Source organism: Coloeus monedula (genome assembly GCF_965178545.1).
Source record: "Coloeus monedula genome assembly, chromosome: 13".
In the NCBI taxonomy this organism is placed as follows: Eukaryota; Metazoa; Chordata; class Aves; order Passeriformes; family Corvidae; genus Coloeus; species Coloeus monedula.
The window spans coordinates 839,933-861,468 of record NC_138793.1 but is presented as its reverse complement, the minus strand read 5'-3'; the positions used below and the strand labels follow the sequence as shown (position 1 = coordinate 861,468).

Here is a 21,536-nt window from a genome sequence, read left to right as displayed (position 1 = left end):
TGAGAAAAGAGCAGGAGTTGCAGCAACACTCGGCCCAGCCCTCGGGCCCTGCAGCCCTTTCTGCAGGGTCCAGCATGCTCTGTTGTTGTGATTTCTGCAGCAGCCTTAAAACAGGGACCAAGGCCATGCCCCTAAAGAAACTGTGCCAGGCTAAAACAACTGCAGAGGCCATGGTCTGCTGTGGATTAATACTGTGGCATCATATTCAGACAAGGAAGGTGGGATCTGTTATGTCCAAGGAAGAATATGCTTTCACTTAGAGAAAACGTTCAGAAGAACTTTCATTTTGCACTAAAATGCACTTTAGCTTTAGCATTAAGATCCCAGTAAAAAGCACACTTAAAGTGGCTTAGTAAAACTACTGGTAGGAATTGCTGCCTGACATAATTATTTCTCCTTGATTCTCATGTGGCTTGTCAAAGGTTTTAAGTGTAATAAAAGCATTAATAGTAGACTTAAGGGAGATAAAAATGTGCCTTTGTAGCCGCTTCCTATGAGCTCCAGAGGGTAGGAATAGGCCTGGAGGAGAGAGGTCAGAGTTCTCTCCTTTTCTTTTTTTCCTCTGCCTGTTTGTTTTTTTTTTTAATCAGCAGACACAAAAATCTAAGAGCAACATATGGTATAAGGGTATCTGATGATGTTCTCTCCTCCCTTTTATAAATGTCCCTTAAGGTGAGCATATGATTTCCAGGCCCTTGCATGTACTTCAAGAGATGATCATGCTTGGAGAACAGCATTTTCAGCCTCTTGTGCATTGCTGAATTACTGAGCCACAGCTTTGTACCTGGAAAGCCTTGCCTGTTTTTAGTTTAAGGTTCACTATCTGACTCAAAACTTCTGGTAGCTTTTGCTAGGATTTTATGAACTTGCTTCCTTCTTCCTACGGGCTTGTGCTGTTCTTCTGGGCTGTGCGGATGTGCTGCAGTAGGTAGACTGCAGCCCTTCTGATGATCACCTGCCTTGGTGCTGGGTTGTCAGGTGTGTGTGGGGAGGAATAAAAATAAACACATTTGGGTTTCATGCACCATCAGCTGAACTTCTAAGCAGATAATTTGAAAATTGGATTAGCAAGAGCAGTCTTTTCCCTTCTAAAATTACTTACACTGTTATATCAAGTAGTTACAAGCAAGTAAAATAAAATATTTTATTAGCTCTTTTATGCTGTGTCTGCAGTAAGAAATTATAGCGTTTACATTTCTGAGGTTGATAAAGTCTTTTAGGAGGTTATGCAGCTATAAATCAAAGGTTACCTTTCAGATTGCCTATGAAAGCTATATAATAATTAAGATGTGGAGCTTTGCTCCTCTGAGGTTAAGTCCCTTGGTGGTTGGTTCATTTCTTGTCATCTTAACATAGTACCAAGTTAACTGCACCCTTCTGGCATCTCCTGTAAAGCATAGCTGATAGAAAGCGACCATCCAGTCAGTCTTGGAGAAGCTGAGGTTGAGGGACAAATTGGACTTAAATCACAGGATTTTATGGATAAATTTTATTGATCATCTCTAATACTGAAGCTCCAAAGCACAGCTTTGCTGTATTAAGCATAAAAACCCACCTCCAAAACAAACTGCTTTTAGATTCTTCTCGTATCATCTGGTTAAACTCCTCCCTTTGCTTCATATCCTACAAAAGCTATGGTGTTTCTACTGGTAAAGCTCCAAAAAGTGCACTTATGGATCTGAAACAAATGTGAATGAATCAGCCACATATTCTTGAAGTACTTTCAACATCTGAAATTACTTAATAACAGCAAGCTCTCTGCTTTTAAACTGTATTCTCACAGTTGCAGCTCCGTTGAGTACAATCTTTCAGAAACTTTCTGGGCTGTCTCAGCACATTTGAGCCGCCTTAGGGACAAGTGGTGGTACCCAGTACATGCTCCTGTGGCCATGTGTTTGTGTTCAGTCACCTGCTGAAGCTGCTTATGTGCATGCAAGAATAAACATACGTACATAGAAAAGAGATTGGCAGATCCTGTGTGAGTATGGGAAATGCTGTTGTCCTGTGTCTGCTATCCATCATCTTTTCTCTCCACTCCCTGTTTCAGCCACTGAAAGTTTTCCAGAAGGACTTGCTGAAGTTTGCTAGACTTAATGTAAACTTCCACTTCTGTTTTCAGCAACTCAGAACTAATTTTCTTCCCTCCTGCTTTGCCTCTCCTCAGCTGACACAGGCTGTAGTCACTTTGTGTTGTGTTGCCTGTAGGGATGTAGTGAGTCACGTGCTGTGGGTTGTAGCTGCAGCCAGCCTTGTCTGCTGTTGCCATCTTTTTCCTTTGGTACTTGTGTGAGCAGTGCTTGATGGTTGCTTGCGAGCGATGCGTGTGTACGACCTCTCTTCTCTGTAAGTGATGAGCCTCTTGTTAGTAGTGTTGAACTAAACTAAAGTAATGAACACTGTGCATCTAAATTGTGCTAACCACTGTCTTTGCCATTAATTGTCAATTAAAAAAAATCTCTTCTAGACCCTCCTTTTGGCTGGGGAATGAGACTTTGAAAGTGCCTGTAGCGCTCTTTGCCTTGAACAGAAGACGACTGTGTGAACGCCTGAGACAGAATAAGGATGTCCAGAAGAATTCAATTGTTCTGCTGCAGGGTGGAGAAGAAACCCAGAGATACTGTACTGATACTGGTATTGTGTTTCGCCAGGTAAGAGCTGAATCAAAACTTCAAATTGAGAAACTTTCTTCAACTGTGTGAATTTTTAAATTAATTAAAATTCTTTTCCCTTTATCTCTCAGATGTGCATTGTCTTGCTTCACTTAAATAATTTGGCTTCTTTATAACATTGCTTCTTCAGCTTTGAGTTGCTCTCACTTTCAGTGCTTTAGTGCAGGCTCATTATCTGGTTTAAAGGGCCTAAACCTGTTTAAGGCCTTAACTGCTCATGAGTGTTTGAATCTAACCTTGAAGACAGCAGTGGAATATTTCTTCATTCTTTCAATCTTGTCTGTGACTCAAACAACAACCTAAGCTGAATTAATTAATAGAAAAGTATATTTATGGTTTTATAAAACAGCAGCCTATCTCTTGGAATTTACAACGTGTCTTCTTAAATTAGACTCTTATGTGCCCATGTGTTCTTCTGTCACAAATAGAACTTAACAAGGTCTGGGGATGTTGGTGTAAAAGAACTCAAATGATGCATATCCCATATCCTGCATGGTTTCTGCAGCACACTGTTTTGTGAATTTAATTGAGCTGTTGTATGTTATGAAGAAACAAACTCAGTAAATTCTACTTTAGATAGTGCATATCTTAATGTAGTTATTAGTCTGGTTTTAGAGGAGATGCACCTTTCAGGGCACTAGAGCATATGTCTGTCCTTACCAAACTTAAATCCTGTGTTGTTAGGTGTTTTGTTGTTTGCTTGCTTGTTCTTAAAATAACTCTTGGCTAAGGGCTGTTCCTAGTGCAGCTTCCTTTTCTCTAGGGAAGGCTGGGTTCTCACTTCAGCACTCTGCTTTTGCAACCCAATGAAGCTGCACTCTGCTTTTGCCTTGTCTCTTGTGACGTGATTGTTTCTCCCTGATAATACATTCCCTAATTCTAGATTGCAAGAATGTATTTTAATGTGTAGTGTGTGTTTATTGTGCTGAGTTAACCTGCTTATGGTAGCTTATTAATCTCTGATCCTTTCTAGTTGCCAACAAAGAGATTTCTATTATTCTAACCTAAAACTAACCAGTCTGAAAAGGTTTAGACCTAAACCACTTCTTCCCCTCCAAAAGCAAGAGAGATCTCTTCCAGATATGTGGAAATAGAAATTAATATGTACTGTAGTGCATTTTTAGAGCTGGTAGAGGTGAGGTCTTTCTTCTAAGAATATATTTTGTTTTAACCTAGGAATCTTACTTTCACTGGACTTTTGGAGTAACTGAAGCAGGCTGCTTTGGAGCAGTAGATGTTGATACTGGAAGATGTATGCTTTTTGTTCCACAACTCCCTGAAAGCTATGCTGTTTGGATGGGAAAGTAAGACCTATCTTTTAACTACATCCCAGTGTATCTGAGTACTTCATATGACGTAACTGTCTGTAGAGTTCCAATGCTATGTCATTTAATCAGGTTCTACCAAATAATGCAGTGTGAATGATGTACATAGAGTGATACATACAGAGATACAAAACATGATCAGTTGATAGTGATCATCTGATATGGAATGATCTGCCACTGTTTGGGAAACAGTACCCTTAAAATTGGAACCCATGAATCTCATGGTATCTCTGAGAGGAAGGTGAACCATAAAGAAAAGTCAGTATCTTGTGTTAAGCCCAAGGAAGTTAAATAATAAAGCAGGCTTTTTCAAGCTGCTTTGCCAGTTTGCAGCAGCCTTAGCTAATGAAGCTTTTTGAATGGCATAAGGTAGTTTAGCCTCTCTGATAGGTTTTTTTTTTTTTTTTAATGAACTCACAGACTGGGAAATGTGGTTTTAACGCTATTCTATGAGTGTGCCATAAACATCTCTCCATCCACCTGGGTAGTAAATACTGCACAGTGCCATAGTAGTGGAGGAATTGATTTATTTATGCATTCATTTATTTTCTCAGTCTTAATTGTATTTATACCCTCTACCAAACTGTAAATTTTTTTATCATTTACATTGTCTTAGAGCACTGGATTGCTTCTAATTTAAACTTTTGACAAGATGCTTCACTTCTAATTGAAGCTATCACTTATATTTTAATGCTAATTTTGGGAAAACAGTTGTAACTGATCCCATGTGCTGAAGTGTGCCAGACCATATGGTAGGGCATGGCTGCTGTCTTCTCAGAGAACTTACATGAATATCACTGTCTCAGACCTGTCTGGGGACTGAAACTGTGATGGCATAAAAATCTGCATACTGCTGTCTGAAATAAATTAGCTGCAAGCCACACCTGTCTGGGATGGCAGGTTCTGTAACCCCCATGTGTACTCTCAAATCTGTTCCCACTTACAGACAAAGTTTTTTCCTATCCTTGAGTTCTCCTCTGCTAGTTCAAAACAGCTATTTCATACCCGCACTGATTGTGCCTAATCTAAAAAAGCTTAAAAATATTACTGAAATTTCAGCATCTCATTTTGCAATCTCAAACAAAATATTATGGTGTTTATAATTAGTGGCCTTTTTGATTTGTTTGTGCAGTGTGGATACAAATATGCTGCTAGCAAGAATTTTTCTTGCTTCTTTCCAGTCCCGTGAGATATTTTTTTCTCTCACGGAAGATATTAGTAGAGTTCTATAAGCTATGAACACCTGTGACCTTGCAAAACCTTTGTTTATAGTACAGTAGAAAAATATTTCGACAATGGATGTTTTAGGATTTTAGCCAATCACCCCAAGGGGTGGCTGATCCTTTGACCAATTAGACTATGAAGAAAAAAGTCCATAAAAGACTTGTAAAATAATTAAATAGAGGAGTCTTGCTGCACAATTCCTGCCTGCTGGATCTCTCTTCTCCTCCCTACCACTGCAGGATACCACAACAGTGCAGCACTTGTTATCTGTCCATTTGCAGAATTACACGTCTAGTTAAAAGTGGTTTATTGTCATTGTGTCCTCTTGCAGAGTATAACAAATAGTCTTTGTTGTTTTCTAAATTCTTCTCCTTACCCTTCGTGAATCCCTCTGTTTTAATCTTGTTTTCTCTTCTGTCAGCCGTGGTCATGTACTTTTTCTGCTTGTCAGAAGGAGGATGGATGAATAACTCATTTGTGAGTCAGTAGCGGTTCTGCTTCCTAAGTTGGTTGGCAGTGTGTACTGCACACAGCTAGGGATTGTGTTCTTCCCAGAAGATTCAATTTTAAGTCAAAATTAGCACTGAAATAACACAAGTAAGTATGCCTTCCATCCACTGCAGTTTCTCTACTGCAGTTTGCCTTGGAAGTGCTTACTGCTGTGCCTGTGGAAGGTGCTATCTACCCACTGAAGAAACAGTCATTTACGATCAGTGAAGCAGAAATCAGTGTAATGTGTTATGTGGTGTTTGTGAGGTTGGTGTCTTACAGAGGTCTGCAGCTGGTCTGCTAGTTCATAGCACAGGGTGGAGTTGCTTTGCCCGGTGTTTATACTGCTTTGTATTTAAGACAGATGTGGGAATCTGTGAATTTAGGCAGAAACACATTCTCTAAAAATTAATGCAAAAGGCTCTTTACTGTTATGCCTTCACTTCTGAAGAACACATATTTGAGTTGCCTTTGAAGCATAGCATGGATAATGTGTCCTTCAGAGGGGTTAATCTTTTTACCTTGAAGTAATACAAAAATGGGTCTTTTTGACTCCATTCAGATTGCAGTCTTAGTTTGGACAAAGCCAGTGCAGTGTCTGAGAGTGTTTAGCTTGGAGATCAGCAGACCATAAGTTTACAAATGAAACCCTGAACACAGCAATTTTTCCAGCCTCACCACTGCACTTGTTTTTATGAGTGGTGCTGCATGCTGAGGTGGTGCCTGGGAACTCTGCAGAACAAGTGGACATGGAGATGGTGGATGCACCACTCTGGGCTGGGGGGAGCTCACAGCCCAGCACTAAGCAGTAGTGGTGTTGAGGGTGACTACCACTTTGGAAGTGTTACCGATCTGGTAGGGCTTCATGCTGAATGTGTATGCTCTGAAGATTTGTAAATAGTTGTAAGGTTACCTTTCAGAAGTCCTTCAAGCTAAAATAACCTCTGCAGTTCTAAAAGGAAGGAGAGATTTAATTTAACTCGCAGACTATGGACCTTCTCCAAAAAATCCACAGCCTTTTAAGGTGGCAGTTGCGGAATTGTTCTGAGGGTAGTTGTAGGACTGGTGGTCCTGGGTTCATGGAAGGGATCGCAACAACGTTGCTCTGTTTTTAAATTATGGGTGTGGGCATTTCTCCAGATGCTGGGCCAGCCAATTTCTTACTTGTTGGCTGGAAAAACCTTTTCAAGTAAGGGAACCACTTTGCCTGCCTCTTGACTTGTACCTCTGCCCCTGTCCCTCCATCATTTGTAAGGCAGACGCACAGACTCTGAGAATGACTCTGAGCTTAGTGGGTGGCTTTTCTGCTCCAGAATATTTTTCTATTTTTAACTTTAGAAGGAAGAGTTTAAGAAATGAGTCCAGTAATACAGGATTGTGATGAAGACTTCAGAAGTGTAACTGTTTTGTAAATGCCCCTCTTTCTTGGTACAGTCTTACCTAGTCAAGTTTGTGGTGCAAGAAAGCTGTTAGCAATCATTTCTGTTCCTAGAAAGCATTGAGTTGGTATGACTGCATGTCTTCACAAAGACTTCAATTTTGCTAATTAATGCTGCACCTGCTATTTACCTCCTTAATTATAAATGACAGTCCTAGTCAGTGTGCTGATTAAAGGTATTTTATAAAGTAAAACATGCTGTACAGCAGCTGCTTTATGTGGAGAGCATGCCAAAATGACTTAATAGCCTTTGCACATAGAGTGTTTTTAATGGAAGACAAAAAATATTTAACCGTTTCGTGCTCTAACATTAAAAATGCATATTAAATGTATTATTGGCTCCGAACAGTAAAATAGTACTGTGGTGCCTAATTTCCTGTGCAGTTTCCTGGGTTTTCTCTGAAGCTCTGCTGGATGACTGGTAAGTATTGCAACTTTAATCCAGCATTGCACCCACTATAAGTAATGTTTTTCCATTAATTTGATTGAAAGTTGTCTCTGTGTTCAAAGTTGAACCTTGGAGTAGCACTTGGAGCTGCAAATTTATTTCTCAGTGACCTAATGAGGAAGCTCTTTAAAACACTGTCATAAATTTTAAGTAGGTTGCAACTGAAATCAACCTTTGGTTTTGGTGATTACACTTGACTGACATCAGCAAAGCTGAGTAGTTTTACTGCCTTTTGAAAAAAGTACAGAAGTGTATGGTTGGGGTTTTTTGTTTGTTCGCTTTTTTTCCCCTTAGCACTTTTGTAAAAGAAAGTAGCCTCTCAGTCTGTGAGGGCTTTTACCTTTCTTTTCTTATAGACTTTTTGTGACTGTGAAAATTAGAAGCTAAGAAATTGATTTCTTGATCTCTTCTTCTTAATGGAGATTGGTGAGATTTTGTGGCATTTGTATTTTGAATAACTGTGAGTATTAAATTGTGCACAGCATGGTATGTTTATCTGACTGTATCATGGTGACAGAGACTGGTGCACTAATCACCCTTGGTCTGGCGATGAGACAGCAAGGTGTGTGGAAGGGAAGCTGACAGTGGAGACAGCTCTTTGGAAAGACAGTGCAGGGGGGGGGGTTATAGGGAATGAACTCCACATTACCTTAATTGCTCTTCTTGATGTACATTTTGCAGGAATGAAGGACGTCTTCTACAGGAGTTTTATTAATGTGGAGCATACAGGTCCTCTTCTCCACAGCCTGCTCCAGAGCTATGTGTTCTTTGGTTTTACCTTCCAAACTGATTCGCCATCTCCTGCTTTTTTTATTGTAATTTTTTCTCTAAAATGAAATATGCTTTTCTTTTTCTGTGTCTCTCAGTTTGGTCTTTTACTGTAATTTTTCCCTTCCCTGTACCCACTGAATCTTTATTTTGCTTTTTAAAAAGAACCCCAGGTTTTAATCACTTTAGGTTGTCTTATTACTGTTCAGTACCAATTGGCATTGCAGTTTATCTGAAAGGTTTGTTACCATCTGGAAATGTCCTCTGTGGATCTCAAACATACTCAGTTCTGCTTCTGTTTCTGAGTAGTGTCAGAACTAATTTCAATCTTTGCACTATCCCACTAATCAAGACTTGCAGTCCATTTCTGTTTATTGCTTTAACTTCTGGGAACATCAGTGTAAATTGACACAGCACTTCTCAGTGTGGCAGTTGGAGGGTTTCCCACCCTGGGGAATGCTCATCTTTTTATCTATTTATTTATTTTTATTTTCTGCTTTAGGCTTTTCCATTTTTTATTATGACTAGTCATTTGGTTTCAGGTTACATTGTAGTGTTTCTGTCCAAGCCAATTTGAGTTGATTTTGGAGAGTAAACAGTCTTGAGAGAGATTTTTGTCAAATATTTTACTATTATTCAGGTAGTACATCTGTTGCTTTACCCTTCATCTGATCCTTTCAAAACTGCACAATAAAGCTGGGCCTTTGATTGACGAGAGTTACTTGTGTAATTCTCCAGGCTGCTTATTTTTCATGATTCCAGTTCTCTCCCTGGTACAGTGATTTCCATTTCTTGTCCCCCATTCATTTATTATTGTATGTTATAAAATCACAGAATGGCCTGGGTTGGAAGGGACCTTCAAGATCAGTAAGTTCCAACCCCCCACCATGGGCAGGGACACCTTCCAGTGTCCCAGGTTGCTCACAGCCCCATCCAGCCTAACCTTGGACACTTCCAGGGATGGGGCAGCCACAGCTGCTTTGGGCACCCTGTGCCAGGAACTCAGCACCCGCACAGGGAGGAATTTCTTCCCAGTATCCCATCTAGCCCTGCCCTCTGTCAGTTGGAAGCCATTCCCCCTTGTCCTGTCACTCCAGGCTCTTGTAAATAGACTTTCTCCATCTTCCTTGTTGATCCTTCAGGCACTGGAAGGCTGCAATTAAGTCACCCTGAAGCTTCTCCTCTGCAGGCTGAACAATCCCAGTTGTCCCAGCCCTCTGATCATGCTGCTGCCTCCTCTGGACTCTCTCCAGCAGCTCTGCAGGTGGGGTCTCACCTGAGTGGGGCAGAGGGGAAGAATTCCACCATCCTCTGCTGCCCACACTGGGCAGTCAGCCCAGGGCACAGGGGTTTCTGGGTCCCAGCACACACAGCTGGGGTAGGGCCAGCCCTCACCCACCAGCATCCCCAAGTCCTTCTCCCAGGGCTGCTCTTGACCTGTTCATTCCCAGCCTGGATTGGTCCCGAGGATTGCCCCAACACAGATGCAGCTCCAGCACTTGGTCTTGTTAAACCTCATGAGAATCCCATGGGCCTGCTGCCCAATTTCTCTGTGGATAAAAATTCCATTTTCAGTATAATTAATGTCTGGCTTGCTCTTGCTGCTTTACTGACAATTGTTTGCTCTAAAAGCACTGATCAAATGCTTAGACTTCTCAAATGCTCAGTTTAGTCATTGTCCCAGTATTCTCACTGTCCACAAGCCTTGCTTGCTTTGGGAGGAATGTGCGTTGTTTTTATGACTTTTACTTCAGTAATTATTTTTATAAATCTTTGCTTTCTTACTGCTTTCTTCAACACCTTAAGTTTCTTGTTGAGAAGGCTTGAAACCATAATAGCAATTTGTATCAGTCCATTGATTGGCCATCTCTACCAGCATACACCTTTAAGTGGATGCTCGAGTGTTAAAAGTGCTTCTTTTTCCTCTCCTCTTTTTGATTCAGGCATATTGAGAAAAGAAGCAGCACTAAGCAAATCTGTTTGACGATGCTCTACCCGAGTTTTTTAATATCCAGATGTGGCTTCAAACCACAGAATGAGCTAGCACGTCTCATTCCTGTGGTGTGACAGGGAATGTTGATAACTCCCACCAGGCATTTCTTATTTTATACTTTATGTAATGTGCTACCAGGAGTACCGAGTTCGGTGATATAAACTCCTGATAACATTTTGAAGTATCAGAGAATCTAAGGGGTTTTTTTTATCAGGCATGCCCTGTGTTTTTCTTCAAAAAACCTGCTGCTGGTAGGAAGGTGAGCTGCAGCAAAAGAAATGTCCATGGGGGTTTGCCAGCAGTGCTCCAACAAGGCTCTGCACCTCCACACTGCCTTCTGCTGTGCCACTGCCTGGCCTGAGGGCAGAGCTCTCCTTCTTGTTGCCCTGCATTTGGGAAGGTGCTTCAGTGAAAAAAATCTCAAGTGAAATACCTACAGTGGTTCCTCTATTCTTGCACTTCTAAAATTCCACGTTCTTAGCTCTTGATGTTAACTGTTTTCCTTGTGTTTTTTATTCCCTGTGACCTCTATGCTCAGGAAGGACTCCCTGAAAGAGTGTGGTCTCTGTTGATAAACAGAAAAGAAAAAACAAACCCAACTGTTCTGTTAAAATATGTTAGAGAAATGTATCATTAGTATTAATGCTTCTTAAAAGCTAAATGTGAGTGTAAAGCAGGCAGACTGTGTTTTACTGCTGTGTACCCCTTGCTGGAGGTCTGGCAGTCAGAGCAGGTAGCCACAACCCCAGTCCTGGGGGACACCAGATACTTCTTTGTCTGGCAGGGGCAAGGTGATGTAGTGGGTAGGGCACTGTGTACAAGGGTAGATTTTGTCTTTTCTTTGTGCCCATTGAGTTGTGTCAAGTTCATTTAATTTCTTTGTCATTTAGCTTTCCTTACAAGTTGTAAAATGGGAATGTTACCATCCCCTTCCTTCTTAAAGCTGTTCAAGTCATCCAGTGCTGCTGTAAAAATCAGTGCTGCTTCGTCTCATTCTCTTACTGATTAATATGGGAGCTGTGAGACATGCTACTCACATTCCAGAGCTTGCTATAGTACTTTCTTGTGGGATATTAGGTATTACTTGTTTCCCCTCTAATATTGGTGTTTTTCCAAAGTACAAGCAGAACATCTGCTATTGACATATTTGATGTGTAACTTTCTTTAAGAAGCTTGAATTGAGACCAGTGTTTGAGTGGAACACTTTCTATATAGTGACCTAGAAATTACACTTAGTATCTTAACCACTGTAATTCTTGTGCTCTTTTTATTTGAGAAGAGAGCTTTCTAATGAGTATTTGTCATCAGTTTAATGCTACAAGACTATCTTTTGGGGATTTCAGTGTGTAAACATTTCCTTAGTCACATTTCTCTCTGTATAGAGCCCTTGACTCCAAGGAAGAATTTTATTTGCAGAGAGAAATAAAGCAAAGGTTACCAATTGCAAGTTTTCTGTGTTTTTGTCGGGTAGCTCTTGATAGTATCTCTTAAATGTCTAATTGAGACACTGCTGCTTGAGGTAGAATTTATAGAAAGTCTAAAGAACTGTTCATCTTTTGGGAATACCTGTAGTGGGAATAACTGAGCAGGAGCAGTGAGACTGTGTACTTGAAGCAGATGAAATTGGTAGGTCAGTGTTTGGCTTCTACTAGCACTAATTGTGACGTTCTCCTCGATACTTTATTTCAGATATCCTAAGTCCAATGGCCTGTATTCTTGCTCCTAGTTATTCTGATTCTGCATGATCTGTGTGTAGCAGTGGGAAGTCCAGTATCACATACCCAGCACCTTGTGTCCAGCTTCATGCTTGTGGACTCTACTGTTCTACCCCTCAGACAGATGGGGCTTCTCTTACAGTCCTGCTTGTTTTCCAGTCAGATCAGGTTCAGTTGTCATCTTCAGCTTGATTTCTTTTAAAGTCCTTTATTTTCTCAGAATCCATCTTATTGTCGACTGTATCAAAAGGGGCAAGGAGTCTGATTTTCCATGTGTACAGGTAGTTTTGGCTTTCAAAGAACGTAGCAGCAATCTAGAGAATTGTGGAAAGGGAGTACCATTAAGGTAGTCAAAACATTGCTGGAGGCTGTCTGTGATGCCAGCAAGCCCGTTAGTACTGTTTTGTTTTAAATCTAGCTTGATGCCTTTTAATCTTCTTGTTTGAGATAGTGAAATTCCTTTGGAATACAAAGGTGATGGCATTTTTTTGGACAAAATCAGGAACATCTGCTGGTGTCTTGTAAAGTGTGCTGTGTTGTTCTTCCTAGCAGTTCTTGACACTCTCTTGTTTGGTTAATGCTTTGCCATCTGTTAACTTGATGATATTGTAATGAGAAGGGAGTTTATTGGTGAATCTCTGACAGCATTAAAACATTGCTTTTGGATCCCTTTTCGCCTTAACATTTTCTAATGTATTTGTATTCTTCTGCTTTAAATTTTGCCAGGGTTGTTATTCTGTGTCTGCAGTCTCTCTGAAACTTGTACTCTGCTTTAAGCTCATTCTAGCAAGGACTGAGAAATGAGTTGTTGACTGTGTAGAACTTCAGTTGCTGAAGATTATGCTTGTCCAGTTTTCTCCTTGTGCATGTGCTTTCCCTTATTTAAGTGAGGAAGAATGTGATGTAACTCATGCCATGACTTGCTGGCAGTAAGTGCGTGCATGCTGCAGTGCCACGTACAGGCACTACCTGCAGGATAATGTAGGCATTTAATTTGCTCAAGACAAAGTGATTTTGCCATAAAGTGGTGTTTTATATCTGTTACTCTGAATGTGAAAGTCAGGGTTGAATGGAAGAAGCAGAAAGCTTTACTGTGAAGTTCACTAGTTTTAGCCTTTCTGTCTCAGTGCATCAAGAATCATCCTCTCCTTATTTTGTGATACAAGCTTGGTATATTTTTCATGTATTTTAGGCAATAAAACTTGTAGAACCTATTAAGAGAGTACTGTAACCCTGAACATTATTGTGTAGAAGTCTTTGTTACTGGTCTATTCTGTTACTGTTCCAACCATGTTAATTCTTGCTTTTAATTACTGCTGGTGAGAATATCACTTTCTGGTATTTACCAGGAGCTGTGGATCCAAAAGACAATAAGACTTGTGGATCTGTGTTTTAATTGTAGGAGAGAGTCTTTAGCATGGAATGTTGCTTTGTGTCAGTACTTGCTGTCTTCCTCCCTGACATACTAGGAGTTCCTCAAAATGGTTGTTGACTGGTTATTTTAGGCTTCCTACTGCTCCTTTTAAAAAAACACATTAAGTTAATACTGTTGGTTTTTGTTGGTTGGTTGGGAGTTTTTTGGTGGGTTTTTTGTTTGTTTATTTGTTTGTTTTTTGGCCTTTTTGGCCTTTTTTTTTTTTTTTTTCCCTAAAGCCAGATACAGGTATTAGAAATTGTAGGTAATTCTCATTATTTGCCCTAATATATGTTCAGTGATAGCATGTGTGGTCAGCCATCTCGAATACTGCTTTGTTGTCTGTGCCACTTGATATTAAATTAGTATTTCATTTTGCAGAAGAGCAGTTTCATCACATTGGTGCTTATTGTAGGCTACACCTATTGCTTCCTTTTATACGTAACAGTGGAGTAAGACACCTTCTTCCATAATAGCTGCAAAACACAGACAAGGCCAGATGTGAGGACTTAAAGAATTCTCTGAAACCATTCAATTCGTAACAATAAGGGTGTATAATTTGTTTAATATTCATAGTGAACGTACCATTTGGAATATTTTTTTCCCCACATGAGTATTTTACATTCTAGGCTATGCAGTAAGATAAGTAATCTTGAACTAGGAACTCCAACTGAAATGCTGAAGAAAAGCTAAATCAGACTACTTCAGGAAAAGCTGAATTTTATTTTAGAGCTGATCCACTGTAAAAACTAAAAACTGAAAATCTGTCCTAGAAGCATTGAAACATGAAAATACAAAGCAACCTTTAGGAATAACTGTTAAATATATTGAAGTTTGGACAAATGTTTAGATGCAAATGAAAGCATATATATGTATATCAGCAATTAGGCTGCAAATATATTAGCAGTTGGCTTAGATGCATTTCTTTCAGGAATAGCTATCAGCTGCTATAAATTCTGTTCACAGTTTTTCTTTGGCATTTGTGATGTAGATCCATCTCATTTTACCTCTCTTCTGAATACAGTTCTGAAAACTAGAACACTTTTTATCATGTTGGTATTACAAGGCTATTGCTCCAGAGTCCTTTAGCATACAAAGAAATGTTGCTTAATAGAATTCTTACAGTAATGTCACATTTGTACAGCTCTCTTAAGATTTGAATCCTGAGAGATGTTATGAATTCTTGTGCAATATAATGAACAACAGGTTTAAAATGTTTTTAGACAATGAGACTGAGTTTTTATTTGGTTTAAAGTGGAAATATAACATGGTTGATAAACTACTGCAAAGAAATCGTGATTTGAATTTTGTCCAAATATGTAAAAGCTTTAAAATAATTTTTTTTTGTATTTATAGCTACACAGAGCTGTCATAGCTGTTCATCTTACTGATGGATAAACAGAGGAGTCAGTGTTATATTCCTATTTGAGGATCACATCTAAGTGGAGGCAGTCCTAGTACTGTAGTCTGGGAAAATCTGAGGTGGTGTGATTTGGTGAAGCATGTTGGTTTTTAAACATGCCATCGTGTGCCACTGTGAATTTAGTGAAACCAAATGGAAAAGTTTATTCTAAACTTGGATTTTTTCACTAAGATGAATAACAGACTAGGATCTATGATTACTAGCTTTTAATACTATGCTCCCTTACACTTTTACTGGTGGTTTTTGTGTTTGATAAATGTGTATAAGAGAAATGAAGTACAGTTATAGTAAGGTATTAATTTACTCTTTGACTTAATGTTTCACACTGTATTTTTACAGTGAAGGTTTTGCTGCTGCTCCCCCACCTATTTTTCCCATTGCTACCTCAGTAGAATTTTGTTTAAAATAAAGCTGTCACTTGTTATCATTGAAGGATGAATCTTCAACATTTGGTGCTTAAATAAAACCATAGCTGTTAAAATAAGGCAGTGTATCAGAATTCAGATCTTCTTAAAACATAGCTTCGCATCTTTAGGCCATCTTCAGCATTTCCCAGTCACTGTGAAAATCCTGAGAGTAAGAAACCAAGTAGGTGATCTAGATGGGGTAGAAAAACATAGAAGAGAGATGAGTTTCATGGGAAACATCAGCAGAAAGTAAACAGCTTTAATGTTTAACTCAAAATAACTCAAGCTTTTTCACCGGAAATTGGGATGAATTGTAAGTGGTGAACTAGAGACAGTCTCTTGTTTAAGGGGTCCTTTGTGGCTGAAAATCAGAAAAATGAGGACCATATTCATGTAAATTAACATCAGTGCAGGACTCTTACATTTTCTTTCTAATGGCCATGTACTCTGAGATGCCAGATTTTTGCCTAGATGCTTGGCCATGCGTACATGGGCATGTTCCAGGAGTTTGGAGTTGTTTATTTCCATTTTAAAGTAAAATGATGACTCCTGTTATTCTGGAAGTTAACTATTGACAATTCTAATTAACACTGGTATTTGCTTGGCTGGAGTTATAAAACAATAGGGAAAGGATATTGAGCCTTTTTAGGGCTGATGTGCATTATTCTCTGTGGGTTTTTCCAAGTTGTGTTGTCAGGGAATCTAAACAATTTTGCACACCCCTTCTTCTTCTTTACAGGATTCTGCCTGAAGCCTGTAAAAATTAGGTCATTGCTTCTGTTCACATCTGTTCACAAAAGGGTTGGGGTTTATTTTTGTATAGGTAAAGAGACATGATTCAATAATATCTGGGATCATATCTTCCACTTGGGTTATCCTTCTGATTAATTTATGGCTTGCTGTGGGTTTTTTTTTTTTTTTTGCATGTAGTCTCTGCAGTGATTAATCAGAATTCTGAAACTGGCAGCCCATAGCATTGTTAAAAATGACAAAGCCAAACCTGTAAGTTGTAACCAGTTAAGTTACTCTAGCTTCTTGAGAGTCATTTGTAGAGAGAAGCACTCCTCATCCCTGGGAAGCGTCAGATGTACTTGAAATTATGATAACTGAATGTAATTTCTGATTTAGATTATGCCAGAGAGCATTTCATGGAAGATACCCTGTGACAATGGTGATCAGTGCTAGACTTTCGCATCTTTTGCATTCAAATTGGATAAAAATAGGTACTGAGCCCTGTATCTGCTCAGGAACTCTGCACTGGTACTTTTTAGAGTAACTACCATGTTGTGCATAATTATCTTTCATTGAGCCCCACTAAACTGGGGAAAAAATGGAAGAGAGTAGAGAGAATATGGAGAGGTTCCATTGTGGATCACCGAATCACAGAATGGCCTGGGTTGGAAGGGACCTTCAAGATCAGTAAGTTCCAACCCCCCACCATGGGCAGGGACACCTTCCAGTGTCCCAGGTTGCTCACAGCCCCATCCAGCCTGACCTTGGACACTTCCAGGGATGGGGCAGCCACAGCTGCTTTGGGCACCCTGTGCCAGGAACTCAGCACCCGCACAGGGAGGAATTTCTTCCCAGTATCCCATCTAGCCCTGCCCTCTGTCAGTTGGAAGCCATTCCCCCTTGTCCTGTCACTCCAGGCTCTTGTAAATAGACTTTCTCCATCTTCCTTGTTGATCCTTCAGGCACAGGAAGGCTGCAGTTAAGTCACCCTGAAGCTTCTCCTCTGCAGGCCGAGCAATCCCAGCTCTCACAGCCTTTCCTCCCAGCAGAGCTGCTCCATCCCTCTGCTCATGCTGCTGCCTCCTCTGGGCTCTGTGCAGCAGCTCCAGCTCCTTCCTGTGCTGGCCCCAGGGCTGGGGCAGCTCTGCAAGGTGGGGTCTCACCTGGGCGGGGCTGAGGGGCAGAATTCCCTCCCTTGGCCTGCTTTTTTCTTGTTTTGATTCTCTTTCTCCCTGACCTTTGGTTGCTTTCTATACTGCTTTTCTATATCTGACAGCATAGAATTTTTTGGCTCTAATATAGACTTCATGTACACTTTTTCCTTGCACCTCTGTGCTTCTGCAACACAGTTGGTCTTAGCAGAAATCTTCCCAGTGGGAGAGGCAGCTTCATCTCTGGAGCATCATGGCTCTCGTGGGATGGTAGTTTGTGGGAAGTGTATATGAATTTATTTTTCCGTCTAGTCAGAGGTGCTAAATGACTGTATAAAAAAAGTGAGGCAGAGCTGTGAGTGCTTCAGAGAGGAGCTGAGAAGTCTGGCTCTCAACTTCATGCTAAAAGTCTTGCCGACTTTTGAGTGAGATAGCAAAAAGATGAGCAGGGAGGTACACATCTGGGAATCCTGGCAGCTTGTCATTAGGTGTGATGGAGTCAAAAGTATCTCAAAGATGACCTATTTTAACAGCTGAGGGAGAGGATGGAGGATTGTGAGAAACTGCTGTTCTCTTTCTTTTAGAGAAAAATTCCTCAGCCTTGAAAGAATGATGAGCTACGTTTGTTCCTCAAAAGAGTCATAGTGTACATAGAAAGAGATGTTGGAGGGATTAAAGCTGGAACGGATTAATATTAACCGTAACCCAAGAATTAAATTCGCAGCAGTGTGCTGTGGGCTACGCAATTGTAGGAGGCAGCTAGCAACAACAAGAACAAAAAAGGAGTTGAGAAAGAGCTTGTGAAAAGAAAGAAGTTTTCTTATTGGAGTGGTGGAAAATGAGACCTATTCTTACTTTAATTGCATTAAATGAAGTCAGTAAAATCCAGCACACTTGTGGGTATACTTTTATGAAATATTTACCTTAAACAGTTATTTGATTTAAACATTGCAGCTAATTATAAAAAGGTGCTTTGGATGTTTTGCTCTAAAGAGCATATGTTACCATAAATTACCATTGGCCATACATTAGCTGGTTTTACAGTTGGGATTCTTCTGATACCAGATGAATTGGTTAAAACTGTGAAAGAGAACAAAACTGGAAGGTGCTAAATCTGTTCATCATGTTTCTGGATTATAAAAATACTTCAGTGTGTGAGGAATGAAGGAAGAATAAAGAGATACCTGTAGGAGAAACAGAGTACCCAAAAGTTGGAGGTGAGGGAACTGTAATATAGAGGGTATATAAAGATAAGAGGATATAGTGGAGTTTTTTAAATTGTGTGCGAAATAAGCCAGGGAGAAAAGATAAATGATAATTGCTTTGAAATCTCTGTCACTGATAGGAAGAGTCTACAGAAGGAGTATTGCAAAAGGAAACACATAATGAGATAGTTTTGTGTTACTTTTGAGTAGTATTTTCACAGATAATAAATTTTTTAAAATCTGTGATTTACTACTTGAGAACACCATAAACAGTTTCATGTTGTGGTTCATGTCACAGCCCAGTACTGTTTGGAGCATGAAGAAATGTAAATGGTAGAGGAGCACACAAGATTGAAAAAATTGGCATAAGGCAGTGCTCCAGCCTCTTGGTACTGCCAGCAGCTCTGGCACGTGCCTTTGGTGTGGAGCAGCTCCTCAGGGTGCTGAGCTGTTTGTCCCACCACTTCTGCTGATCCTCACTGCAAGCTTAGAAATGCTCTTTGGCCTCCAGCCTCATTTATTCTTTCCCCTGATGGTCTTGTGCTCTTGTTGTGTAATGTTTACATAGTTGGAGCTTTGATCCTGCATGCACCACCTGCTCTCCTGCTGTTGCTCAGGAAGCAAAATACCTGGGATCCCCCAGACTCCAGCACTTTCCAGCCATGTTTTTTTTCCTCCTGTTTTCTTCACTCTGTGGAATGATGTAAACTGCGTGATTTTTTTTTTTCCTTTTTTTTTTTTTTTTTTCTTTTTTAAAATTTTTTTTCAATTATTATTATTTTGAGATAACATTTTCAGGATTACAGAGGTTGTATTTATTTCAGTTTTGGGAAAATGGAGATTATAATCAGAGACTGAAGTCTTCTGAATAACTGACTGCTACCATATGGTCAAGGAATGAGCAACAGTACAGGCACTGGTACAGAAGCCAGCGGGAGAGCCCTGGAGGGACTGACTGCATGCAGATCCTTCACGTTCTTCTTGCCTTTAGAAAAATGTCTGGCTGGATATCAGGAGAAAAGAGTTGAAGAGATTTAGTTTTGGACATGAACATGTAAAGTTGCCTATTACCCCAGGCCTGGGCCCTAGGGTATATCACCATGTCCCGCAGCCATAGGGAGGAGGAGGAGGAGGAGAAGAACCAACAGGCAGGAATTGTGCAGCAAGATTGATTTATTTAATTATTTTACTAACTCTTTTATAGACTTTTTTCTTCATAGTCTAATTGGACAAAGGACCAGCCACCCCTTGCTTGGGGTGATTGGCTAAAATCCTAAAACATCCATTGTCAAAATATTTTCCTACTATACCATAAACAAGACTTTTCAAGGTTGCAGGTGGCTGGATTGTTTACATAACTCTGCTATGACTTTGGTGAGAGAGAAAAGTCTCTCACAGACTTAGAAAATAGCAAGAAAATCCTTGCTAGCAGCATTTTTGTATCTACAGTTGCTCACTCTGTTGGGTTAGAGGAGTGGATCTCTGGTGTCCTGAGGAATAGAGGCAGCAGAGCTCGTGTCTTAATAGCTCTCAGTCTGCTAGAGCAGTTCCCAGGGTAAAAAATGAATGTTTTATTCATTCTTTGAATGTAACATAGGGCAGACTGGTCTTTTGTTATTTCCACATACTTCCAAAGTTTGTTGAATTGAAAAGTTGTGTATAAATGACATGGCAAAAGTCTTTAACAAAACTGTCTTGCATAGAATGGGAAAAAACCACTTTCGTTCAGAGGAGACCGTGCAGTCTAAGCATGGACTGGATTAAAACACACTGATTTTTGTAGTCGTGGCAACTTTCTGTGTAATCTCCTATTTTGAGAAATAGAGTCAAAGATAAGATTATTAAAACATTCCTCATATCCGATTCTATTGTTGTGATAGTAAAGAGTATTATTTCTTTGTCTGTGGCCTTATTAAATATAATAGCAAAGCTAAACGCAAATGTTTCTTTTTGTTGTTTTCCAAAGGATTCATCCCCCTGAATTCTTCAAGAACAAATATGCTGTGGATGAAGTCCACTATGTGACCGAGGTGAGTTGTCTGTGCTTCTGATTACCTTTCTCTGTGAATACAAAATCAGTGAGTGGCAATGACTTTGCATAATTTTAGTCCTCTTCTTACTGGATGTCTCCTGACTCGGTTGGATCTTCTCTTCCTTCCCTGTTACTGGAAAATGTCCTTTTATCTTACAAAGCACTTTTAAGCTTCTCTTTTGATCTGAACACAGTTCTTAATCCAAAGGCAGTCTCATAAACATGTTCTGTGCATGATGAGACATGTTAGTTCGTGGCTTTATCCAAATGAAACATGTCACTAAATAAACTTTTTGCCATGCCTTGGAGATTTGAGGAGATTGCTGTCAAGGAGGTTGCATGTCCTAGCTCTGTCTTGGGAGCCTTCATTCATTTTATGCCTCCAAAAAGCTGTTGGGAAAGGCTGCCTGCCTCACTCTTGTTTTCTGTAGAATCATCTTATTACTTGAATAAGCAAATATATTCACATTTCTAGATGCTAGTGTGCCTTGCTTAGTTAGGTTTCTGATTTAATTTCTGAGCAGATGTTTGTACACTTGTGCACCTGGCCAGCGATTGTTTCTTTGGTAGGAAGGCTCAGCAGGTGAGGACAGTATTCCTGCCAAGCTCTGTGTGTGACTTCCATGGAGAGCAGCTTGAAGAAGACTCCTCTGATTCTTCTGCTCCTGTAGAACACTGACTCTCTAGACCAAAAGTTTTGCTCTCATCAGCTGTGAGGAGGTTTCATTTAATTTTCATGATGAGTCCAGCTGCAAAATGAAGTTTGATCTCTATGTCAGAAGCTGGGAGTGGAGGGAGCTATGGAGAGGTTGATTTTTGCCATGTGTGAGTTGGAGTCACGTAGTGTTCAGGTGCTCCAGTGCTCATCTGTCAGATGGTGAAAATTGCAAGTGGAAATACATGTTTTATTTTTAAAAATCACACTTTAAAAATCACATTCACCTTTAGTAGTTTTGGGTCACTTTCTGCAACAGTTATCTTTATTGCAGTTCTGTTCTCTTCTTCTTTACTGCTTAAAAACTTCATTGATGGGAAAAAGAGCTCTTTATGTGGACCAGTAAATAAATTAAAAAATGAAGGCTGCTTTTGACCTGGACTGCATG

At 40.0% G+C, this 21,536-nt stretch overlaps 1 protein-coding gene across 1 annotated transcript in view; it reads left to right on the top strand.

Annotated features, from left to right (window-relative positions):
- Positions 1-21,536, top strand: part of PEPD (peptidase D) — a 146,990-nt gene that overhangs the window by 2,831 nt on the left and 122,623 nt on the right. The window contains exons 2-4 of the mRNA XM_082290292.1: positions 2,465-2,648; positions 3,846-3,973; positions 20,368-20,431. Of these exons, the coding sequence (XP_082146418.1) occupies positions 2,465-2,648; positions 3,846-3,973; positions 20,368-20,431 (376 nt within the window). The remainder of the gene's footprint in view (positions 1-2,464; positions 2,649-3,845; positions 3,974-20,367; positions 20,432-21,536) is intronic.